We start from the raw sequence: 27,177 nt of genomic DNA, 5'->3' as shown, positions 1-27,177 counted from the left end.
GGACAGGTCAGACTCTAATCTGGGATAACTCCTATTTGCTTTTAGTGCTGCCAGAGCCTGAATATTTTCATTCATTGGAAATCTATTGTCCCTTTTGTATGCCATAGACAAAGAGTCTGCAACCACAGGCAGAAAATTTATGGCCCTACTGGGATCGTTTTCTACCCTGTGGTGGCAGAAGCATGAGTGTTAGTTCTAGCTAGTTGTTTTCTATTGCCTGATAGTAGGTCTCAGCTTGTGGGAAAGGGTGGGGGTGGGGAGGGGGAGGATTCAATGGTGTTACCTCCTCTGTGTGACTGAACCCTAAGGTCCCGCTTCTCTGTCAGTTTGGGATTTTTCAAAAAGCATTCCTTCCTATGCACTTTGACATCCCAGATCCATCACTCCATCTCTACGTAGTCAAACGCAGTTCACTCCCAGGTTGGCTTTCTAACCCCACGTTTCATCTTCCAGGCCCTATGAACACTGGTTGACCTGCATGGCCGTTTGGGACATGTAGGACCACACCACACATTCTCTGTTTGATTCTCACTCTAGACAAGCTATATTTCATCAGCTTCTTCACCTTGCTTCCTTTCAGTCAAAAGTAATTTAAGTTTACTCAGGTGACTTACCTGAATCCTCAATCTATCCCCTGCTTCTCCATCTCCCACCACAAGACACAGGTTTGGTTCTATTCCTCTCATCCTCCTTCTCCCATCTTCCTTCCATTCTTCCCAGTTATGTCTTGTTCCCATATAGTTGAGCAAGGTCGTCTGCTAATATTCATTGGATGCGCTCGGGGAACTGTTGCCTTTATAGAAGTATTATTTGTGATGCCCCCATGAAGAGAGTTGCTCTCAACGTCTTCTTATTATCTGCCCAATCAGAACTTCTGCTTTTCTTTCTAGGCAGGCTCTGTAATGCATTTATGCATGCCAGTAAAGCAACAAACTTTAGTTGATGTGAATTTATCTGTTTAATGGGAGCTTTCGTGCATACACACATAACTGGTACAACATTGACTTCGAACATGCAGATAAGCCGAGTTATTTTTCCTGAAATTTCTGCTAATGAGGAGTTGTCATCAGTTTGAGGAAACATAGTTCCTTTCCAGATAAAAGATGATACAGATATTGGGCTCAAAAAGTCCGTTCCTGAAAATATCTAGCTATTTGTCAAATTGTCCCGACATTTTCCCGGAGCACAGATTCCTTATTTCTGCTCTGGAAACTTAACTGTTTCAAGTGGGTGTCAAAGGTCAGAGATGGGCATGGTCATAATTTAATACTAACTTTCCAGGCAAGCGTACTGGTGTGGGTTCCCATTTCCTTCTGCAGGAGATCTTCGCGACCCAGGGAGTGAACCCAGGTCTCCAGATTGCAGGCAGTTGCTTTGCCAACTGAGCCACCAGGAGAGCCCACAAGAAGATGGCACGTGCCAAGGAATGTAACAGTTAGTAGATGATAGCTTGAAAAATGGAGAAGGCAATGGCATCTCACTCCAGTACTCTTGCCTGGAAAATCCCATGGGCGTAGGAGCCTGGTAGGCTTCAGTCCATGGGGTCGTGAAGAGTCGGACACAACTGGGTGACTTCACTTTCGATTTTCACTTAAATGTATTGGAGCAGGAAATGGAAACCCACTCCAGTGTTCTTGCCTGCAGAATCCCAGGGACGGAGGAGCCCGGTACGCTGCCGTCTCTGGGGTCGCACAGGGTCGGACACGACTGAAGCGACTTAGCAGCAGTAGCAGCAACAACTTGAAACAGAGAGAGAGCGAGCAGGCAGGTGTAGTTAGTCATTTAATCTTAATAGGTAAACCTTAATTGGAGTCTGGATCATAGAAAAAGCAAGGGTGTTTCATAAAGTCATTTACGTCTCCTTTATTGTCTCTGTTAATGGCTTAGACTGCATGTGAAAGTGAGGTCATTCATTTGTGTCTGACTCTTTGCGACCCCATGGACTGTAGCCTACCATTTCTTTCTCCAGGGGATCTTCCAGACCCGGCGATCGAACCTGGGCCTCCCCCATTGCAGGCAGACGCTTTACCATCTGAATCACAGGGGAAGCCCTTAGACTGTGTGGGTCACAACAAACTGTGGAAAATTCTTAAAGAGATAAGAATATAAGACCACCATACCTGTTTCCTGGGAAAGGTGCACGCAGGTCAAGAAACAACAGTTGGAACTGGAGAAGGAACAACGGACTGGTACAAAATAGGGAAGGAAATACATCAAGGCTATATATTGTCACCCAGCTTATTTGACTTCTGTGCAGAGTATACCATGGACAATAACCTGCTGAAAGAATTTGAAGCTGGAAACAGAATTACTGTGAGAAGTGTGAATAACCTTAGTTATAAGATGACAACACACAAATGGCTGAAAAACACTAGGGACTAAAGAGCCTTCTGATGAGGTGACAGGAAAAGCTGGATTAAAACTCAATCTAAACACAAACCAACGAACACTAAAAATAAGACCATGGAATGTGGTCCAAACCTTTTGAGATCTAGCAATAGGATACAATTGACTCAGTGACAGGTTTCACTTTCTTGACCTCTGATATCACTGCGGGGAGTGACTTCAGCCACGAAACGAAAAGGCACTTGCCACTTGGATGAAAAGCTACGACCAGTCTAGACACCATGTTAATAAGCTGAGTGATTACTGAAAAAGATCTGAATGGGCAAAGTTGATTTTCAGGAGTAACGTATGGAGGAGTGAGCAGGACCACAGGAACTGAGTGCCAAAATATCGATGCTTTGCAGTAGTGGGTCTGGAGAAGATGTGTGAGAGTTCCGTTGCGAGCATGGAGTTCAAACTAGCCAAGCATGAAGGAGTTCAACTCAGACTATTCACGGAAGTTCTGACGCTGACCATGAAGAGCCAATATATTGACCATCTAGGGCCTAGAGTGAAATCACTGGGAAGAAACTGATGCTGGGAAAGATTGAGGGAAGGACGAGAAGGGAATGCCAGAGGGTGAGATGGCTGCAAAGCATCACTGACTCAAAAGTCATGGGTTTGAGTAAACTGGTGATTTGAAAGGCAGGGGAACCCAGGGTTCTTGCTGTACATGGAGTCACAAAGAGTCAGACAAGACTGAGTGGCTGAAGAACATCAAAAAATTGGTATTGGCAGTGCTTGGGAGACTTTGTCATTATACATGGGATGAAAAGTGAGACTGAGGACAATTAGAAAGAACACAACTCTTGTCGGTTTCCTTGTTTTCCACCCTCAAAATATTCTTCTCACAACATCTCTTGAGAGCTTTCCAGAGAAGGAGAATCCCTGGGGAGTCATGTGGTATCCTGAGATGGAAACCGTACCCTATATGCCACTTGGATCTACAACCTTGGTCTTAGGCAGAAGCAGGCATTGTCTCTAAATATGTGCTAGAGCTGCCCATCTTCTGATGGGTTAACAGTTATGGTTTGTGATCTTAAGAATGGGATGAGAGGTAAACAAACTTACAGTTCTCAATCCAACTCTGTAATCCTGGGAGAAGCATCTTTGACTTGTGTATCCTAGTCGCCCTTAGGAATGCTTACAAGCGGTTACATTACTGAGCAGGGATGTAGGCAGGAAACTGGATCCATTTTGACTTTACCGCTGGCCTTCTCTGTGAATAGACCATTCCTCTTCTCTTAATGTCACAGTTTTTGTCTTCAGATGAAGGTTGAGCATTGTGGAAGTGTGTGAATGCATGTGAAATCCCCATATAACTGAAGACAGGGAGTACACAGTTTTCCTATTTGAGTCAGATCTCAAAGACGTTTAGCTTTACAGATCCACACTATCAATGCATCTCAAATATTCATAAAATTCTCATGTGATGATTGTCACACAGATTTGAGACCAGAAGACCTGTATAGTCAGCTGCTTAGTAGTGTGGTGGGGCTTGGACATTTCAGGTATTATGTAAGAAGAATGTGAGCCATGTTATAACTTCCTTTTATTTTAACTGTCTATCACATCCACTTGGGAAGGGGGAAGGGGACTTCCACCATGTGGGAAGAGAATTCCAGGATTCGTCCTTAGTTTCATTTGATGCCTAAGAGTGTTCATTACTGGTGAGTGTGCAGCCTCCTATAGGAAGGTCGTATCCTATAAGAGGAAGGCCTGGTTGAAACTCCAGGCCTCTACATGGCCTTCTTGAGTACTGCCGTATTAGAGGGTGGGTGTTTTGTTATTGCCAGATGTAGATACCTAAGGTCCCTCGCATCTTTTGCTGGGTTGATTGGGAGAGTACCATAGTTTTTAACTATGTTTGGGCGGAGTAGCTTGGTTATTATTGAAATGCTTTCAACCTTTGACGCATCCGTTTGTCTTGCACTTTGAAAAGAGAAAGAAGAGTTTTGAATGGGCAGTTTAATTTGTGCCTGGCTGTATTTTTGAATGAACTGTTTCTTCAGCTGAAGTTTCTAACATAAAAGTCCAAAAGAGAGCCCAGACATACACTCACAAACACATTCTTAATCTGATGCACACACACGCAAGCACAGTCATGATCTTGTATGCTTAAACACAATTACAAAAAGAAAAGAAAACCCAAGGACTCACTGGAGGACACCTATGAACTTCCCAAAGTTTCTCTGATACTTGTCTCTAGGCTTAATTTTGGAAATCATTTTCTACTTAAATGATATGTCTCTAGCGACATTTTAAATCAGAATGCTTTAAAAGATATACCTTTGTTGTGCATTCCATGGGATCTTAAAATACTTTGCATGTAAGACTATTCTGTGATTTGCTAAAATGAAAATAATTTGTAGGGTAACAATAGTGAAGTCATATTGAGCTATTTAGGCCCTGCAGTTACACATTTGCTTGTTCCATTATAAGCATCCAATTTCATCCTCTGATCTTCTTCCATCAATTTTTCTACTTCTTGTCTCAATCTTCTGTGTTTAACTCACTGCGTTAACTCACTTGAATTGTTGTTCTCACTTTTACTATTTTAGGCACAAATTATAAAATAAATAAGTATGGGAAAGAACACTGAACTCATGTATAATATTTCCCTACTGTATTGAGATACTTTCTCTATAAGCTTTTGAGAATTAAAGGTACTGATATGTTAAAGCCATATGGGAATTGATCACCAAGGTAATGCATCATGTAACCAGGCTTCCCGTGGTAGGACAATTGAGGTACAATTTAATACTATGTTTTCAGGAGGGAACAAAAACAGTAGCTTTCCCACATAATATATTGCATGTCCTTATCCATGCCTTTTCCAAGTTACCACAGAGCACTAAGGGAATTAATCCTATTCTTTTTGAGAAGGACCTGCCCCTCAAAGCAGAACAGGAAAAGAAGATCAAAGGGAGTGAGCAGGAATAATCAGTACACGGCAATGAAATAGAAGATGTGATTGCTTTTAAGGTGCTATTTCTCAAAGCATGCAAATTTGGCTCCATAGTAAGATGCCTGAAATCGAAAACCAGACCATTGGACTTTGCGCTTGAAAGGATAACTAAGGACACCGATTTCAATAACTCTTACAATTGCTGCAAAATGCTTACCTCTCTAAAGTATAGTGTTCTCAGCCAAATTTAATGAAAGTTTTCAGTGAAAGAAAAAGCGTGTGCTGTTTGGACACCTCCCTTATCTACACAAATAGCCCACAGCTTTCACTCTGCATTAGCCCCAAACATGAGAACGGTGAACTTAACTTGGTGTTGTCCTATGTGGGTTACCATACCAAAACAGGGCCATGACTTGATATTGCCACCACTGTCTAAAGAAATGGCCACAAAGTGGAGATTGCCAAGATTTCTAGGTAGTGTTCATGACAGTCTGGGGGGTCCAACTGGCAGACACTCTGCTCATCTTATTTCATTGTGAACTATGTGAAGGATCAGCCATTGATTTTGATCCCTCCTTACTCCATGACTTTTCTAGAGAATTAAAATGAATGATTCTTTTTTGTTTGTTTGTTTTTTCCATAAATATCTCTATAACTACTACTGAATTTTAGGGAACTGGGGCCTGAAACAACATGACTGGTATGGGTTGTTATAGACTGTAAACTTCATGAGAGCAGCAATTATTTTATAATTTGAATTCCCACATTTGACATTCATGAACATATAAGATATATATTTATCAACCGGGAAAAGATTCTCAGTAAGTAGGAAAGGTCAATTATGATAATAGTGCAGGTTATAGGATGTTGTTGAGTAATGTATATAGCATTCGATTCGTGATTACATTTCCTTGTTGATAATTCAGTAAGCACACGTTTTAGCTGATGTGAAAGATACATAAAGAAAAGAGGGTAGACCCAAAACACATTGAAGACCTGACATCCGTGCTCACCTTGGTAGGAGGGCGAACAGAGGTTCCTTCCAACCCCAAGAAAGAGTTGAGTCAAAGTTGTGAGAAGGGGCTTAGCACATCTGAAAGCAGTGTGTGTGATTGTAGCTCCAGAAGCACGCTGTAAGAGAATGGTACTGAAACTACTACGGAAAACAAATATCATGTCTTCAAAGAACTTGTTAACCATCCTGAGGTGCTGCAATCACCAGAGGAATTTATTTTGTCTCTGAGGGAACAGATAAGCAAAATCTAAATATGCATTAGGAAATATAGGGTGGAATCATGGTGGCAGGAAATAAAGGTGCGCCTTAAGGAGAGCAGAGCTAAGATGACCCTATACAGTACCACTTGTAAAATACCTATCTTGTGCTGGCCATGGTCCAGTCACTGATTATGTCCTGTAATCGTTGGCATCACAGTGATGGTATAACGGTTATCTTAATTTTGGACATGCTACAATATTTATATTTTCAAGTATGAAATGAATTTCTAGAATGAAGACAATCTCCTGTCTAATGTCTTAAGACTCTGCTGCTGCTAAGTCACTTCAGTTGTGTGCAACTCTGTGCGACCCTATGGACAGCAGCCCACCAGGAGCCCCTTTCCACGGAATTCTCCAGGCAAGAATACTGGAGCGGGGCACCATTTCCTTCTCTAGCTTAAGACTCTACCGATACGTAATAGAATATCATGTAACTGTGAATGCACTAAGGTTCGTACTGTGTAGGTGCACTTGTTTTGATTTTAATTGTATGTGTTCCTTCACCCGTACCATCCTCATTTAGACACCCATTCATTTCAGCAGGGATGATTTCCCAAATCACTTTACATCCATTACCTCTTTTCCCTTTGTTCTCATTTTCTTGCTTAGAAACAATAGGCTAGGTGCCATTTACCTAGGATGCCTAACGGATGTTTTCTTGAACTGAAGAGTTTATAAAAGAGTGCAGAGAAATAGCCAGACATTGAAATAAAGCCTTAATTTACTCTTCATTGTTTCAAAATAGAAAACAAAACTGTGCAGAGGAACGTGTAACTTTATTGTTCAAATACAAGAATTGTAGGTATTTGTTGACATCTCCCAACGTAAATTTTAATCTTCATTAGGTTCCATAAGCTGATACTTATTTGATAGGTCAGTTTTAATTAGCATGGTTTTCACATAAGGAATATCGTTGATGAATTGACTGGAAAGAGAGGAGGTGGGTGTATAAGCGATCGTTGGCACTGGGGACCTTGAGTTGCCTCTCTGTTGCTGGTTAGGAAGAGGACTGTCATGGGCTGACATATCGCTATACCTGTCTGGAAATGAAGAAGGCTCCACCATCAGTCCAAAAGAACTGCTCCATAATGGAGATACGATGTGGTTCTGAGAAGTAGATGTAGCGGTAGTAGCAAAGTCCTCAACGTGGCCATTTACTTGAGTGTAGGTGCTATGGAAGTGCCAATTAAAAATGCTCAACTGGTTTAAAACAGCAGGTTGATCTACCACGTTCTGTTCTCTTTGTCTAACTGATATTGATGGGGAAGGAAAGTCAAGTGGAAATAGGGCGCTTGTTTTAGGGACTATCTGGCTGGTATAAGTCTTTTGTGGGAAAGGTACACTTAAACTGGTGGAAGCTGAAAATGGACTCTCTCCACTAGTTTGAGCATGAAAACCAGAGTTACGATCATCTCTGTTGACCCTTGCTTTAACATGCTTCTTCTCGTAATCTGGAACTAGTGAAGATTTCGGAAACACATTGCTAATCCCAACTCTTCTTTTCATTCTTCCTAAAAGTTGGGGATAGCCTCTTTTGAAATTTGGATTATGGTAGATCTGTAACTAAAATCAAAGGATACAATTATTTAGTTTTTTATAAACGAAGGTAAAACTGACAAGCAAAGTTAAACTATAAAAATGTATTCCTTTAATGATGCCAATTAAATAGAATCAATGACAACACCTCCATTAGTAGTTTTAACACCTTACATGTTAGAAACAAGTATGCTCCTCAACTAAAAAATATGTTGTATATATACAGTAAATACCACTTAAAGTAGCTTGAGGATATGTATCTGATTTCAAGTTGCTAGGAGAGTGTATTAAGTATCAAATATTTTAACCTCCAGCTGTTCTCAACTTCAAAAAATAAAACGTGTTCAACAGTTTGCTACCTCAATTTTAAATTCGGTTTTTGCTACATATGTGAACATGCTTTCTAAGTCACATGACTTAATCTTACATATTGACAGTAAGTGGAAATTTTGGATTACCTTGCTCAAAACAGAGACATTGTTTTCTTCTTCCAGAAAGTCAGGGATTGAAGCAGATCTTTGAAAAGTTTGTCGCTTTTTACTAAACCCATAAAGTTTAAGCTGGCTAACTAAACTTTTCATACTATCAGTTTCAAATATTCTGAAAGGGGCCTTTCTTTCCAAGACTTCTTTCTTGAAGTGTTCTTCGTTGATCACTATAGAAGTGCCACTCTCATCCCACCAAATAGATTCAAACTGATCACTTTCAACTATAGTCCAGATTTTTTGTGGAAAAGTGAGGGAAAGAAAATCATTCCACTCATTTGTTTCAGAGACAGAAAATGTGTAGTGTGGCCTTTTTATCCCAGCTTCCTTAGACAAAGCCTGAAAAGCATATTCTTCAATCATAGATCTCAAAACTGAGTCCCCAGTAAGTGTGTAATCACACGAAGACGATCCAATGGAGGTTTTGGAACCACTTGATGCATCTCTACGAGGCACATCTTGAATTTCTGAAGGAATGTGTGCCATCTCAGAGAGATCTTTCTTCAGATACTTTTCTCATTTGTCTGACTTTACACACTCCAACTTCAAATGCTGCTTGGCTGGCGTACAGAGATAAACTCTCAAGACCATCAGCATGGTTCTCAAAGTCAAAAAGCTGTGACATCACAAAGTCACTGGTCTCCTAGCCATTGAAGAGTAGCGCTGACATCATAAGGTCACTGGTCTTCTAGCAATTGAAGGGCAATGTTCAACCAGTGTTTACTTCTACATCAACTTAAAATAAAGGCTGCTTGCATAAACAGTAACCAAAAACATGAAACCTGCAAAATGTCATTGCTAAAGAATTCTTACACAGAAAAATCACATCAATAAGTCTACTTGGTTCCTGAAATAAAAGTGATTGATCACCCTTCTATACACATATTCTTAACATTCAGGACTGTTACCAAACCAAACATGGGTCTGCTCACTTCTATGCAATGAAGTCAATCAACTGACTGTGGGTTTCAGTGAAAGCAAGTGTAGTGTTTATTTTATGACCTTGCACAGAAGTGTTTATATTATGCAGAGTAAAATAGTCAGGCACGGAAAGAAAGACTCATTTTACTCTTAATTATTCCAAAATAGAAATTGGCCCTATGAAGATGAATATGTAACTTTTTTCTTCAAATAAGAGAATTGTAGGAATTTGTTGACATCTCCCAACATTAATTTTACACTTTGGTATCCTCCATAATCCAACACCCATTTGGTACATCAGTTGTATTAGGACAGTTTTCAAATAATGAAGATGGTTGATGAGTGGATCTTGAAAGAGAAGCAGCAGATGTATCAGGGATCTTTGGCACTGGGAAAACTAAATTGCCTGACTGTTGTAGTTTAGGAAAAGGACGGTCATGGGCTGACATATTACCATACCAACCTGGAAAGGTAGAAGGCTCCACCCTCGGTCCAAACTAACTGTTCTGTAATGGACATAAGTTGCGGTACGGAGAAACAGAAGTAGACATAGCTGCAAAATTTTCACTAGAGCCATTTGATTTAGTGCAGCTGCTATGTGAAATCCCATGACAAATGCTCAACCTAGATTGTGGGATGGGGAGGGAGATGGGAGGGTACTCCCAGAGGGAGGGGATATATGTGCCTCTATGGTTGATTTATTTTGAATTCTGACAGAATGCAGCAAAATTCTGTAAAGCAATTTCTCTTCAATTAAAACAACAACAACAACACCTAAAGCAGCTGCAGATTGATGTATCACAGTATGCTCCTGTGGTCTAACTGATATTTACGATGGAGAAGAGAATTCATTTCAAGTTGGGGCACTTGTTTCAGCAGCTATCTGGATGGTAGAAGGCTTTCGTATGAATGGAACATTTAAACTTGTGCAGGATGAAAATACACTCTGTCCTCAAGTTTCAGGATGAAAGTCAGGGTTTTGATCATCCACATCACCCCTTGCTTTAACATGCTTCTTCTTATTACCTCGGACTAATGAAGATACTGTAGAGACATCTATTCCCAACTCTTCTTTTCACTCTTCAACAAATGCTAAAGGATCTTCTCTAGGCAGGAAACACAGAAAGGTTGTACAAACTCGAACCCCAAACAGCAAATCAAATGGCAACAGGATCATACTTATCAACAGTTACCTTAAATGTAAATGGGTCGAGTGCCCCAACCAAAAGGTAAAGCCTAGCTGAAAGGATACACAAACAAGACCACAGTTGATGTTGTCTCCAGCAGACCCACCTCCAAACAAGGGGCACGTACAGACTGAAAGTGAAGGGCTGGAAAAAAGGTATTCCAAGCAAATCCAGACCAGAAGAAAGCAGGAGTAGCAATACACATATCAGACACAATAGACTTTAAAATAAAGCCTGTGAAAAGACACAAAGAGGGACACTACATAATGATCAAAACATCAATCCGAGAAGAAGATATAACGATTATAAATACATACGCACCCAACATAGGAGAACCACAATATGTAAGGCAAAGGCTAACAAGCATGAAAGAGAAATTAACGATAACACAGTCATAGTGGAAGACTTTACTACCCAACTCACACCTATGGATAGATCAAGTAAACAGAAAATTAACAAGGAAATACAAACTTTAAATGATACTATGGACCAGTTAGACATAATTGATATCGATACGACGTTTCACCACAAAACAATGGGTTTCAACTTTTACTCAAGTCCGTATGGGAACTTCTCCAGGACAGATCACATACTCGGCCATAAGTCCACCTTTGGTAGATTCAAAAAACCTTGAAATCATTCCAAGCATAATTTCTGACCAAACAATGGGTTTCACCTTTTACTCAAGTACGTATGGAAACTTCTCCAGGACAGATCACATCCTCGGCCATAAGTACAGCTTTGGTAGATTCAAAAAAACTTGAAATCATTCCAAGCATAATTTCTGACCAAACAATGGGTTTCACCTTTTTCTCAAGTACATATGGAAACTTCTCCAGGACTGATCACATCGTCAGCCATAAGTCCAGCCTTGGTAGATTCAAAAAACCTTGAAATCATTCCAAGCATATTTTCTGACCACAGTACACTGAGACTAGATGTCAACTGCAAGAGAAACACTACTTAAAATTCAAACATATGAAGGCTGAATACCACGCTGCTAAATAAGCAACAAATCGCAGAGGAAATCCAAAAAGATATCAAAATATGCATAGAAACAAATGAAAATGAAAACACAACAACCCAAAACCTATGGGACGCTGTAGAATGAGTGCAAAGGCGAAGGTTCATAGCAAAAGCGGCTTACCTCAAGAAAGAAGAACCAAGTCAAACAAATAACCTAACTCTACACCTAAAGCAACTAGAGAAGGAAGAATTCAAGAACCCAGGCTTAGTAGAAGGAAAGAAATCATATAACAGAGCAGAAATAAATGTAAAAGCAACAAATGAGACCGGAGCAAAAATCAACAAAGCTAAAAGCTGGTTCTTTGAGAAGATATATAAAATTGACAAACCATTAGCCGGACTCATCAAGAAACAAAGGGAGAAGAATCAAATCAACAAAATTAGAAATGAAAATGGAGAGTTCACAACAGACAACACAGAAATACAAAGGATCATAAGAGACTACTATCAACCACTATATGCCAATAAAATGGACAACTTGGAAGAAGTGGGCAAATTCTTAGAAAAGTACCACTTCTGAAAACTGAACCAGGAAGAAAAACAAAATCCTAACAAACCCATCACAAGCACGGAAATTGAAAGGGTAATCAGTAATCTTCCAGCAAACAGAAGCCCAGGACCAGACGGCTTCACAGCTGGATTCTACCAAAAATCGAGAGAAGAGCTAATACCTATCATACTCAAATGCTTCCAGGAAATTGCAGAGGAGGGGAAACTTCCAAACTCATTCTATGAGGCCACCATCACCCTAATACCAAAACCAGACAAAGATGCCACGAAAATAAATAAATAAATAAATAAATAAATAAATAAATATAACCACGGGGCAATATCACTGATGAACATAGATGCAAAAATCCTTTACAAAATTCTAGCAAGCAGAATCCAACAACATATTAAAACGATCATACATCATGACCAAGTGGGCTTTATCCCAGGGAGGCAAGGATTCTTCAATATCCACAAACTAATCAACATAATACACCACATTAACAAATTGAAAAATAAAAATCATGTGATTATCTCAATAGATGCAGAGAAACCCTTGGACAAAATTCAACATCCATTTATCACCAAAACCCTCCAGAAAGCAGGCATAGAAGGAACAAATCTCAACATAATAAAAGATATATACGACAAACCCACAGCAAACATTATCCTCAATGGTGAAAAATTGAAAGCAATGCCCCTAAAGTAAGGATCAGTACAATGGTGCCCACTCTCACCACTCCTATTCAACATAGTTTTGGGAGTTTTGGCCACAGCGATCAGAGCAGAAAAAGAAATAAAAGGAACCCGGATTGGAAAAGTAGAAGTAAAACACTCACTGTTTGCAGATGCCATGATCTTCTACAGAGAAAATCCTAAACACTCCACCAGAAAATTACTAGAGCTAATCAATGAATATAGTAAAGTTGCAGGAAACAAAATGAACACGCAGAAATCCCTTGCATTCCTATACACTAACAAGGAGAAAACTGAAAGAAAACTTAAAGAAACCATTCCATTCACCACTCCAATGAAAACAATAAAATACTGAGGAATATATCTACCTAAAGAAACAAAAGACCTATATATACATATAGAAAACTATAAAACACTGGTGAAAGAAGTCAAAGAGGACACAAATAGATGGAGGAATATACCATGTTCATGGAGTGAAAGAATCAATATAGTGAAAATGAGTATACTACCCAAAGCAATCTATAGATTCAATGCAATCCCTATCAAGCCACCAACGGTATTTTTCAGGGAAATAGAAGAAATAATTTCACAATTTGTATGGAATTACAAAAAACCTCGAATAGCCAAAGCAATCTTGAGAAAGAAGAATGGACCTGGAGGAATCACCCTGCCTGATTTCAGGCTATGCTACAAAGCTACAGTCATCAAGACAGCGTGGTTCTAGCACAAAGACAGAAATATAGATAAATGGATCAAAATTGCAAGCCCAGAGGTCCAAGCCACGTACCTATGGACACTTTATCTTTGATAGAGGAGGCAAGAATATACAATGAAGACAAGACAATCTCTTTAACAAGTTGTGCTGGGAAAACTGGTCAACCACTTGTACAAGAGGGAAACTAGAACACTTTCTAGCACCGTACACAAAAATAAATTCAAAATGGATTAAAGATCTAAATGTAAGACCACAAAGTAGAAAACCCCTAGAGGAAAACACAGGCAAAACACTTTCTGACAGAAATCACAGCAGGATCCTCTATGACCCACCTCCCAGAGTAATGGAAATTAAAGCAAACATACGCCAATGGGACCTAAATAAACTGAAAAGCTTTTGCACAGTGAAGGAAACTATAAGCAAGGGAAGAAGACTGCCTTCAGAATGGGCCAAGATTATAGCAAACGAAGCAATTGACAATGAATTAATCTCAAAACTATACAAGCAACGCCTGCAGCTCAATTCCAGAAAAATAAGCGAGCCAATCAAAAAAGGGGCCAAAGAACTAAACAGACATTTCTCCAAAGAAGACATACAGATGGCTAACAAACTCTTGAAAAGATGTTTAACATCACTCATTATCAGAGAAATGCAAAGCAAAACCATAATGAGGTACCATCTCACACCAGTCAGAATGGCTGCTATCCAAACGTCTACAAACAATAAATCCTGGAGAGGGTGTGGAGAAAAAGGAACCCTCTTACACCGTTGATGGAAATGTGAACTATTAGAGCTACTATAGAGAACAGTGTGGAGATTCCTTAAAAACCTGGAAATGGAACTGCCATATGACTCAGCAGTCCCACTGCTGGGCATACACCCCGAGGAATCCAGAATTGAAAGAGACACGTGTACCCCAATGTTCACCCTAGCACTGTTTATAATAGCCAGGACACGGAAGCAACCCAGATGTACAACAGCAGACGAATGGCTAAGAAAGCCGTGGTACATATACACAATGGAATATTACTAAGTCATTCAAAAGAATGCATTTGAACCAGTTTTAACGAGGTGGATGAAACTGGACCGTATTAAACAAAGCGATGTAAGCCAGAAGGAAAACCACCAATAACAAACACACACACACACACACACACACACATATGGAATTCAGAAAGATAGTGATGATAACCCTATGTGAAAGACAGGAAAAGTGACACAGATGTATAGAAGAGTCTTCTGGACTCTGTGAGAGAAGGCAAGTCTGGGATGGATTCAGAGAATAACATGGAAACATGTATATTTTCATATGTGAAACAGACCTCCAGTGCAGGTGCAATGCATGAGACAGGGTGCTCAGAGCTGGTGCACTGGGATGACCCAGAGGGATGGAATTGGGGTGAGGGGGTTCAGGATGGGAAACCCATGTACACCCGTGGCTGACTCATGTCAATGCATGGCAAAACCACTACGATATTGTACCATAATTAGCCTCCAATTAAAATAAATATAATAAAAAAAATAGAAAACTAAAAAATATAAAACCAAAAACATGTAACTTTTCTAAACTGCAGCATTCACAGACCATCTTCATCTTGGACTACATGAGGACACCACCTCTATTATTATTTATTTTCTTTAATCCAGCAAAAGAAAGGTCACTCTTATTCCTTTTATCATCACTGGTGTGGGTGTGTCCAACATGCTGAGCTGTGTGGTTGAGAGATTGCTCCGTAGAGGAATCTTTTGGTCTCTATGATATCCCCAGGAGGCAACACTAAGCACAGTCAGTTCTCGAGATGAGGAAAGTGATATGCGCAATGTCACACAACAGGCCAGTCAGCACCACAGCCAGGATTCAGATGGGTCTTCCCGACTCACAACCCAGGTCAGTGACCCCCTCACAGGTGACACTGGCCCAGAGTCTGTGGCACCATAGTAATTTGACAAAATGCATCTCCCTGACTCCACTGCCCATGGGGGTGGACATTGTTCCTTATTTTATCTAGTTTTGGAAAGAGGCTAGATGGTTAAATGAAGTTAGAGGGGTGTCAGCTTTCTACTGGAAAGAATAGAGTTCATTAGAGGTAACTTTGAGCAGGAAAGAAACTTATTAAAGGATATTAAGTGACTCAGATTTCTGAGAGGGATGGCTGGAGAGACAGCCATGAACAATATAGAGTTTGAGTGCAGGATCTTCTGTCACTCATTGGAGAAGACCCTGATGCTGGGAAAGATTGAGGGCAGGAGAAGAAGGGGATGACAGAGGATGAGATGGTGTGATGGCATCACCAACTCAATGGACATGGGTTTGGGTGAACTTCAGGTGTTGGTGATGGACAGGGAGGCCTGGCATGCTGCAGTTCATGGGGTCGCAGAGAGTCGGACTGGACTGAGTGACTGAACTGAACTGTCACTACCACTGGCTCCAGACACAGTGGCTGTCACTAGTGACATGGCTTATGTCCCTTCCACCTCGTCTAGATTGAATTCTATGCATCAGAACCCAGTTGCACTGCTTTCACCTGTAAGTGTATCCATTGGCTAAGCCTACATTTCATGTGGCTGTACCTAATTGGTCTTAAGTGCCATCTGGATGTATTTGATTGGCTGAGCCTGGGTACCATCTGGGTGCGTCTAATTGATTGAGCCTAGGTCCCATGGTTACGTTCTGACTGCAAGGCAGGTGGGGAAAATGACATCCAGACTGTTTCTAGTGCAGATTCGTACGATGGAAAATTAAAGCAGTGACTAAAAGTCTCCTCACTGCAGACTTGTCCAAAGTCTCTTTATCAGTCCGGTCGGTTTTTCAAAGCTCAGTTCACCCTACTAAGTGAAGCAGAAGGGTTTAGTAAGTCAAGTGCTCTGTGCTCCGCTGTGTTAATTTGCCTAGTCTGGAGCTACATTTCCCAGAATCCCTTTCTTTGATTTTGAGTTCAGTCAGTCTGTTCAGTGGCTTAGTTGTGTCCGATCCTTTGCGAGCCCATGGACTGCTGCAAGTCAGGCCTCCTTGTCCATCACCAACACCCCGGAGTTTACTCAAACTCATGTCCATTGTGTTGGTGATGCCGTCCAACCAACCTGTCCTTTGTTGTCCCCTTCTCCTCCCACCTTTGGTCCTTCCCAGCATCAGTTAAGTTCAGTTCAGTCTTTCAGTCATGTCCGAGTCTTTGCGAGCCCATGGACTGCTGCAAGTCAGGCCTCCTAGTCCATCACCAATGCCCCAGAGTTTACTCAAACTCATGTCCATTGAGTTGGTGATGCCATCCAACCAACCTGTCCTTTGTTGTCCCCTTCTCCTCCCACATTTGATCTTGCCCAGCATCAGTTAAGTTCAGTTCAGTCTTTCAATCGTGTCCGAGTCTTTGCGACCCCATGAATTGCAGCACACCAGGCCTCTCTGTCCATCACCAACTCTCGGAGTTTACCCAAACCCATATCCATTGAGTCAGTGATGCCATCCAACCGTCTCATCCTCTGTCATCCCCTTCTCCTCCTGCCCTCAATCCTACCCAGCATTAGGGTCTTTTCCAATGAGTCAACTTTTCGCATGAGATGGCCAAAGTACTGCAGTTTCAGCCGACTCATCAGACCTTCCAATGAACACCCAGGATTGATCTCCTTTAGAATGGATTGACTGGATCTCCTTGCAGTCCAAGGAACACTCAAGAGTCTTCTCCAACACCACAGCTCAAAAGCATCAATTCTGCGGCACTCAGCTTTTTCACCGTCCGAATCTCACATCCATACATGACCACTGGAAAAACCATAGCCTTGACTAGACGGACTTTTGTTGGCAAAGTAATGTCCCTGCTTTTAAATATGCTATCTAGGTTGGCCATAACCTTCCTTCCAAGCAGTAAGCATCTTCTAATTTCATGGCTGCAATCACCATCAACAGTGCTTTTGGGGCCCCCCAAAATAAAGTCTGACACTCTTTGCACTGTTTCCCCATCTATTTCCCATGAAGTGATGGGACCACATGCCATGATCTTAGTTTTCTGAACGTTCAGCTTTAAGCCAACTTTTTCACTCTCCTCTTTCACTTTCATCAAGAGGCTCTTTTGTTCTTCTTCACTTTCTGCCATATGGGTGGTCTTTCTAATCAGTCAGTCCTTCGCATCAGGTGGCCAAATTATTGGAGTTACAGCTTCAGCCTCAGTCCTTCCAATGAACACGGAGGACTGATGTCCTTTAGGGTGGACTGGTTGGATCTCCTTGCAGCCCAAAGGACTCTCGAGGGTCTTCACCAACATCACAGTTTCAAAGCATTAATTCTTTGGTGCTCAACTTTCTTTCTACTCTAGCTCTGACATCCATACATGACTACTGGAAAAACCATAGCTTCGACTGGACGGTTCCTCTGCCTATTCTAAAACCAGCTTCACCATCCGGAAGTTCACAGTTCACATATTGCTGGAGCATGGCTTGGAGAATTTTGAGCCTTGATTTACTAGCGTGGGAGATGAGTGCAATTGTGCGGTAGTTTGAGCATTCTTTGGCACTGCCTTTCTTTGGGATTGGAATGAAAACTGACCTTTTCCAGTCCTGTGGCCTCTGCGGAGTTCTCCAAAATTTTTGGCGTATTGAGTGTAGCACGTTCACAGCATCATCCTTCAGGATTTCAAAATAGCTCAACTGGAATTCCAGCACCTCCACTAGCTTTGTTCCTAGTGATGCTCTGTAAGGCCCACTTGACTTCATATTCCAGGATGTCTGGCTCTAGGTGAGTGATCGTACCACTGTGCTTATCTGCGTCTTGAAGATATAGATATATAGATATAGATATATACATTTCTGTGTATTCTTGCGACCTCTTATTAACAGCTTCTGCTTCTGCTAGGTCCCTATCATTTCTGTCCGTTATCGAGCCCATCTGTGAATGAAGTGTTCCCCTGGTAACTCTAGTTTTCTTGAAGAGATCTCTAATCTTTCCCTTTCTGTGGTTTTCCTCAATTTCTTTGCATTGATCGCTGAGGAAGGCTTTCTTATCTCTCCTTGCTATTCTTTCGAGCTCTAATTCAAATGGGAATTACTTTCATTCTGTCCTTTGTTTTTCACTTCTCTTCTTTTCATAGTTATTTGTAAGGCCTCCTCAGACAGCCATTTTCGTTTTTTTGCATTTCATTTCCATGGGGATGGTCTTCCGTCACGAACTTCCGTCCATAGATCATCAGGCACTCTGTCTATCAGATCTAGTCCCTTTAATCTATTTCTCATTTATGTTGTATAATCATAAAGGATTTGATTGAGGACAAACCTGAATGAGATGGAATTGCCAACGTCCGCTGAATCATCAAAAAAGCAAGAAAATTCCAGAAAAACATCTATTTCTGCTTTATTGACTATGCCAAACCCTTTGACTGTGTGGATCACAATAAACTGTGGAAAATTCTGAAAGAGATTGGATTACCAGACCACTTGACCTTTCTCTTGAGAAATCTGTATGCAGCTCAGGAACAACAGTTAGAACTGGACATGGAACAACAGACTGGTTCCAAATACGAAAAGAAGTACGTCGAGGCTGTATATTGTCCCCCTGCTTATTTAACTTATATACAGAGTACATCATGAGAATCCCTGGGCTGGAAGACGCACAAGCTGCAGTCATGTTTGCTGGGAGAAATATCAATAACCTCAGGGATGCAGATAACACCACCCATATGGCAGAAAGTGAAGAGGAATTAAAACACCTCTTGATGAAAGTGAAAGAGGAGAGTGAAAAAGTTGACTTAAAGTTCAGCATTCAGAAAACTAAGGTCATGGCATCTGGTCCCATCACCTCGTAGAAAATAGATGGGGAAACAGTGGAAACAGTGTCAGACTTTATTTTGGGGGGCTCCAGAATCACTGAAGATGGTGACTCTCGCCCTGAAATTGAAAGACACTTACTCCTTAGAGGGAAAGTTATCACCAACCTAGCCACAATATCAAAAGGCAGAGACATTACTTTGCGAAAAATGGTCCGTCTAGACAAGGCTATGGTTTTTCCAGTGGTCATGTATGGATGTGAGAGTTGGACTGCGAAGAAAGCTGAGCGCCGAAGAATTGATGCTTTTGAATTGTGGTGTTGGAGAAGACTCTTGAGAGTCCCTTGGACTGCAAGGAGATCCAACCAGTCCATCCTAAAGGAGATCAGTTCTGGGTGTACATTAGAAGGACTGAGGTTGAAGCTGAAACTCCAATACGTTGGCCACCTCGTGTGAGAGTGTACTCATTGGAAAAGACCCTGATGTTGAGAACGATAGCGGGCAGGAGGAGAAGGGGACGGCAGAGGATGAGATGATTGGATGGCATCACCGACTCGATGGACATGGGTTTGGGTGAGCTCCAGGAGTTGGCAATGGACAGGGAGGCCTGGCATGCTGTGATTCATGGGGTCACAAACAGTCGGACATGATTGAGCGACTAAACTGACCTGAACTGAACTGACTAGAGGGACCTTTTTTTTTTTTTTTTGGCCAAAGTAATGCCTCTGCTTTTTAATAAGCTGTCTAGCCTGCTCATACCTTTTATTCCAGGGAGCAAGCATCTCTTATTTCGTGGCTACCATCACCATCTGTATTGATTTTGGAGACCAACATATTATTTGTCACTGTTTCCTCTTCTATTTGTCAAGAAGGGATGGGACCAGATACCATAATCTTGTTTTTCTGAATGTTCAGTTTTAAGCCAAGTTTTTCAATCTCCTCTGTCACTTGCATCAATAGGCTCTTTTGTTCATGCTTTCTGCCATAAGGGTGCTGTCATCGGCATATCTGAGGTTATTGATATTTCTCCCGGCAATCTTGATTCCACTTTGTGTTTCCTCCAGCACAGCGTTTCTCATGAGGTACTCTGCATATAAGATCAATAAGCAGGGTGACAATATGTAGCCTTGATGTACTCCTTCCTGATATGGAGCCAGTCTGTTTTTCCATGTCCAGCTGTAACTGCTGCTTCTTGACCTGCCTACAGATTTCTCAGGAGGCATATCAGGTGGTCTGGTATTCTCATGTCTTGAAGAATTTTCCACCGTTTGTTGCGATCCACACAAAGGCTTTGGCGTAGTCAATAAAGCAGAAATAGATGTTTTCCTGGAACTCGCTTGCTTTTCGTTGGTCCAGTGGAGGTTTGAAATTTGATCTCTTGTTCCTCTGCCTTTTCTAAATCCAGCTTAACATCTGGAAGTTCATGGCTCACAATCTGTTGAAGCCTGGCTTGGAGAATTTTGAACATTAAGTTGTTAGCATGTGAGATGAGTGCAATTGTGCAGTAGTTGAGCATTATTTGCTATAGCCCTCCTTTGGGATTGAAAACTCATCTTTTTCAGTCCTGTGGAAAGATTTGCTGGCCTACTGAGTGCAGCACTTTCACAGCATCATCTTTTAGGATTGGAAATAATTCGACTAGAATTCCATCACCTCCACTAGCTTTGTTTGTCGTGATGCTTCCGAAGGCCCACTTGACTTCACATTCCAGGATGTCTGGGTCTAGGGGAGTGATCAGATCATCGTGTTTATCTGGGTCCTGAAGATCCTTTCTGTATTATGCTGTGTATTCTTGCCACCTCTTCTTCATATCCTCTGCTTCTGTTAGGTCCATGCCATTTCTGCCCTGTATTGTGCCCTTCTTTGCATGAAAAGTTCCTGCGTGTAAAGTTGGTCACTCGAACTTTCTCAACGAGAACTCTCGTCTTTCCCATTCTATTGTTTTCCACTATTTCTTTGCATTGATTGCTGAGGAAAGCTTTCTTACCTCTCCTCGCTTTTCTTTGGATCTCTGCATTCAAATGAGTATATCTGTCCTTTCCTACTTTGCCTTCCGTTTCTCATCTTTTCATAGCTGTTTGTAAGGCCTCCTCAGAGAACCATTTTGCCTTTTTGCGTTTCTATTCCTTGGGGATGGCCGTGATCCCTGCCTCGTGTACAAAGTCATGAACCTCTGTCCATAGTCCTTCAGGCACTCTTTCTATGAGATCTAATCACTTGAATCTATTTCTCCCTTCCACTGTGTAATCGAATCACAGGGACTTGATTTAGGTCATATCTGAATGGTCCAGTGGTTTTCCCTACTTTCCTCAAGGTAAGTCTGAAATTGGTAATAAGGAGTTCATGATCAGAGTCACAGTCAGCCCCACATCTTGTTTGTGCTGACCCTGTACAGCTTCTCCCTCTCTGGCTGCAAAGCACATAATCAATCTGATTTCAGTATTGACCCTCTGGTGATGCCCATGTGTAGAGTGTTCTCTTGTGTTCCTGGAAGAGGGTGTCTGCTGAGACTGGTGCAATCTTTTGCCAAAACTCGCTTAGCCTTTGTCCTGCTTCATTCTGTGCTATAAGGCCAACGTTGCCTGTTACTCCAGGTCCTTCCTGGCTTCCTACTTTTGCATTCCAGGCCCCTATAATGAAAAAGACATCTTCTGGGGGTGTTAACTCTAGAAGGCCGGGTAGATCTTCATAGAACCGTTCAACTTCAGCTTCTTCAGCATTACGTGTTGGGGCGTAGACTTGGATTATCATGATATTGAATAGTTTGCCTTGGAAACGAACAGAGATCGTTCTGCCCTTTCGGAGATTGCATCCTAGTACTGCATTTCAGGCTCTGTTGTTGACCATCAAGGCTACTCCATTTCTTCTAAGGGATTCCTACCCACAGTAATAGATATAATGGTCACTTGAGTTAAATTCACCCATTCAGGTCCATTTTACTTTGCCGATTCCGGAAATGTCGATGGTCACTCTTGCCGTCTCCTGTTTGACCACTTCCTATTTGCCTTGATTCCGGGACCTAACATTCCAGGTTCCTTTGCAATATTGCTGTTTACAACACCGGACTTTACTTCCATCACCAGTCTCATCCCCCACTGGGTGTTGTTTTTGCTTTGGCATCTTCCCTTCATTCTTTCTGAAGATATTTCTCCACTGATCTCTAGTAGCATTTTGGACACCTACTGACCTGGGGAGCTCATTGTTCAGTGTACTGTTTTTATTTCTGTTCATGGGGTTCTGACAAGACGTGGTCCACTGGAGAAGGGAATGACAAACTACTTCAGTATTCTTGCCTTGAGAACCCCATGGACAGTATGGAAAAGTTCCGAGGTAGAATTGACCAAAAGAATAACTTGAGAGAGGGTTTGAAAGTGGAAAGGGAGCAGCAGTCTCTCCTCTTGCAAGGGTGCTGTGCTTTGATGTGGTGACAAGTAGGCGCAGACATGCCTGCAGGCTCTGGCGTGTCCTTGCTGTCGTCTGGGATGCATCCACAACTCCCTCCTGACTCCTGGGCATCAGCCCCCACCCTGTCACTGGACACTTGGCTGCAGAGGTAATGGTTTCCTCTCCATTTCTCTACTGTTGGCCCTCAGCAGCCTCACTTTGGTGACTAGACTCTATGGCCTCTCCGTTTGCCTGGTTGGTGGCTCCGGAAGTCCCTTTTCAGACCTCACTTCTCAACCTGCTCCCACAGCTGACATAGAAGGCTCATTAATAATTCTCATAATAATTTGTGCATGCACATGTGTGTCCTAAATCGCTTCAGTCATGTCCGACTCTGTGTGGCCCTGTGCACTGTAGCCCACCTCTGGCTTCCTCTGTCCATAGAATTCTCCAGGCAAAAATACTGCAATGGGTTACCATGTCCTCCTCCAGGGAATCTTCTCCACACAGAGAGAAGATAAACTCACATCTTTTGCATCTCCTGCACGTGGCTTCTTTATCACTAGTACCATACCCCAAACACATGGGCTGGATCTAGCTTCCCTTCTTGGGTGTGACTGATTGTTGTTCAGTCAGTAAGTCTTTGCAATTCTTTGCAATCCAGTGGACTGCAGCATCTCAGGCTCCTCTCTCCTCCACTTTCTCCGTGACTTTGTTCAAATTTCCTAGGGCATGAATGATAACGTTATGAGTATTTACAGACTCACAGGAAGGCTCAGGAAGACACACTGCAGGACTGGGCCCCAAGGGACCACTGCCACAGGATCACGAGGCCCTACTCCTCTCCCCAGCAATTTTTCCTTTCTTAACTTTGCATAAGTGCAGTTGTCTCATGGACACAGCTGATGAGTGGACCCTTAAAGGCTTCAGATCCCTGGCTGCAAGGGAGTCTGGGAAACGGAATTTTCATCTCTCCAGCCTCTTCAATTCAGGAGGGTGAGCAGCAAGAGGAATGCATGTTGAAAAGCCATTTCTCACACAGAGATATGCCTGGGGATCGAATCTTTGACGTTACCATCTGGCCCAGGGTTTCCTTGTCAGGCCATGATGGTAGTGGGAGATCTCTGCCTCCCCAGCCCTGCAGATAATCCAAGGCCAGGCTAACTGGTCACCAGACTCGTTAATATGAACCAGTACTCACCTTGGTTCACCTTGATGAAATGAAGGAGGAGAAGCGAACTTTATTTACCCAGCGTTATTCACATTCCTGGTCACTTACGTACATAGCGCCTCATCCCATGCATTTTGCAGCTGAGGACGCATCAGACCCAAAGAGACTGAGGAAACTACCTCAGGTCACACAGCTAGTTATGGCAGAAGCTGGACCTGAGCCATCCTGTGGACCAAAGAATGCCTGCTCCTCACCATTACTGTATGTCTGCTGATATTGGGAGAAGCTTTTGTATAAAAGCCGTTCATTCTAATTAGGCACTTTTTCTTGGCTGAGCAGTTTCAGGTGCTGGGGACATGATGGTGGGCAAAACAGGTGGCGGTAGATAAAGGGTATTGGTTGAGATGGGGTTTGTAAACGCTCAACAAGTCAGGGACTAGAAACAGATTTGGGGTTAAGTTGATATTGATGTGGTTTCTTTGTATTTAAATATGTGAGAAAAGATTTGTGCATCTACTTTTTTTGTTTTGAAATGGAGGTCCCTTGGTTTAGCTTTTGTTTTTCCTTTTTTGGAAAATATATTTATTTTGGACTGTGCCAGATCTTCGTTGCCATGAGAGAGCTTTCTCTAGTTGCAGTGCATGGGCCTCTCCTTGTGGTGGCTTCTCTTGTTCCAGGGTATGGGCTCTAGAATGCAAGTTCAGTAGTTTTCATGGGCTTAGTTGTCCCACAGCATGTGAAATCTTCCAGATCAATGGTCGAACCTGTGTCCTCTATACTGGCAGGCAGATTCTTAACCACTCGACCACCAGGAAAGTCCTGTCTTTCCTTCTTGAAAAATATTTCTCCCGTCTGAAAAAAACACAGACTATGGCAACTGATGGTTTGTCTCAGTGTCTGGGACACAAAATGGCATAGTGATTGTTGTTTTTTAGTTGCTAAGTTGTGTCCGACTCTTTGAGATGCCATGGACTGAAACTTGCCAGGACCCTCTGTCCATGCACGGTGGGGACTGTGGCAAAGTAATGAACCTGGAGAGCAGCTGGAAGTGGCAGTTTGGGTGTGGCTCCTGCTGGTCACGTGCATACATAGGTCCACGTGTTGCCAGATTGCCCACTTTCAATGATAAGTTGAAAATTCATATTTTGAGTTATGTCTTCCAATGATACATTTTATATAGTTGTAACAAAACTTGCAAACCTATTGTGAAAATTAGGCCAACGTCTCTGTGGGTTAGATCTGGCCTGTGAGCTGTCAGTTTGCATCTTGTGTGGAAGAGCCTTAATTTAGGCATCAGAGATGCTGGGTTGCAGTCTGGGCTCTGCTGCCTTCCAGTAGCTAGGGTCAGAGGCAAGCCACAACACTTTCTGGACCTCAGTTTCCCATTCTGTAAAATGGGACTTCTGAGAACCACATGGTCTGCCGAACCCTTTACTAAACCAATATTTTCTAAACGGTGGGTCATAGAGTCAATTTAGTAGATTGTTACTTGCATCTTTTAAATAGAAAACAGGACAGGATGGAAACTAAGTGGATATATCATGGTATTATAGGTTAGCATTGCCTTGTGGAACATATTTTAGCTTACACACATAATATGCACACACATGTATCTATATCATACTGGGTCTTGAAGTAATATTCAATTCTTATGCAGAGGGACTGAAAGGGAAGCTTTCAAACAAAGTGTTGTTCATGTCTTAATGCGCTCAAGGCTGGCAACATTTCTGTGAGGTGGGTTTTCACCTCAACCCCATTTTACAGGTGAGAACGCTGAAGTGCAGGGAGTGAAGTTCCCACAAACAGGAAAAGGAATAGCTGGGACTTGACCCCAGGCCACATCTGAACCATGTGCTATCTGACCTCTCCAGACAGCAACTGTGTGATCACGATGAAGGAGTTAACGCAAGTCAAGGGCTTAGCTGGGTGCCTGGGACAGAGCAGGTGTTGAATAAATGTAGAAGCCAGACTTGTGTGTGCAGCTCCTTATTCAGCCACACCATGTGGTGTATAGGAACCCATGGGCTATGAGAGAGAGGGGGCTGGGCTTCTGCGGTCCTGATACCCGTCGGGCGGTGAAGAGGGTATAAGGGCAAAGAGACACCCCCACCCTGTAGTCCGAGTTCCCCCAATACACATTGTTGCCCAAATACTTGATGGTTACGTTTTAAAATCACTATTTGGTTGCAGCTGGCTTATCCGTCATCCTTGAATGAACTGGTACATAGTTTGCTATCTTCAATTTATGGATTAAACCCCCCCACACACACACCATTTTCTCAAACAATTTAAACTATCACGGTGACGGTGTTATTAAACATTAGAGCAGTTATCTTTTATAGTCGGGCTGAGTGTGGCAAGAAGTGCTTCTGGGGTCGTGGCTGCTGATGGCTCTTGAGGCACCACGGCAGGTCACTTAATCCTTAACTTTGGGGCCTGAACAGATCCTCGAAGGTGCTGCAATATCAGGGAAGCACTCCCGCAAAGCAGGGGCGCAGCCCAAGAAGATACTTCTGGAATCCTTGCAGTGCTATTTCCATGCCTAACTTTGGGTGGCCCCTGCGGGCAGTTCGGGCCGATGGCGGGGTCGCACTGCCCTCTGGTGGTCACTGGCGAGCACAGCTTCACGGGTGCTGATACGGCCGTCGGTGCTGTGGGCGCTGTAGCAGAATGGCGGAGCGCTCTGAACTCAGATTTCCCTTTACCCAGAAAGAATTGTCTGTCTATCCACATCCTAGGAGTTTCCCCAAATCCCTGTGAGTAAAAATGGCAGGCTGTATTGTCTATGGGTCCGTTTATAAGGGCTTGGAGATCTGGGGTGACAGAAATCAAAAGCAAGGTGGAAGGCACGGGAGAAGCTAGGAAGGACCACGAGGGGCCCTTTACGGGACCTGGGGACGTCATCCGTCCTCATCTGCGTCGGGAGAGAATGGTTTCCAGCGGGAAGGATGGAAGCACGGTGTCTGGTCAAAAACAGCTGGTTATGGGCTGTCTCAGGAACGTGAAGGCATTTTCTCATTTGATACCCTACACACAGTGTACTGAACCAAGCTCAAGTGGTTATCATCATGATATTTTCTTACAGATGATTAAACTTGGGTACCCATCCCCCAGATCAGGATGATTCTTCAAAATAGAAGTCGGATTATGCCCGTCTCCTCCTTTAAACTCTCTGGCGTCTTCTCACTGGATTTGGAAGAAGATCCAAACTCCAACCGAATAAAAAGTCCCACAGCCAATAAATATCAG

The 27,177-nt window shown here is 42.4% G+C and overlaps 1 protein-coding gene across 1 annotated transcript in view; it reads right to left on the bottom strand.

The window, feature by feature from the left end:
* LOC145537739 (heat shock transcription factor, Y-linked-like) overlaps positions 1 to 27,177 on the bottom strand; it is a 75,871-nt gene that overhangs the window by 7,645 nt on the left and 41,049 nt on the right. Inside the window, exons 2-3 of the mRNA XM_081568563.1 lie at positions 8,563 to 9,056; positions 7,469 to 8,131 (exon numbers count right to left, since the gene is read on the bottom strand). Coding sequence (XP_081424689.1) covers positions 7,469 to 8,131; positions 8,563 to 9,056 — 1,157 coding nt within the window. The remainder of the gene's footprint in view (positions 1 to 7,468; positions 8,132 to 8,562; positions 9,057 to 27,177) is intronic.

This window comes from Giraffa tippelskirchi, chromosome Y (assembly GCF_054371585.1).
Source record: "Giraffa tippelskirchi isolate mGirTip1 chromosome Y, T2T-mGirTip1v1.2.pri, whole genome shotgun sequence".
Lineage (NCBI taxonomy): Eukaryota > Metazoa > Chordata > Mammalia > Artiodactyla > Giraffidae > Giraffa > Giraffa tippelskirchi.
This window is presented reverse-complemented; position numbering and strand designations above follow the sequence as displayed.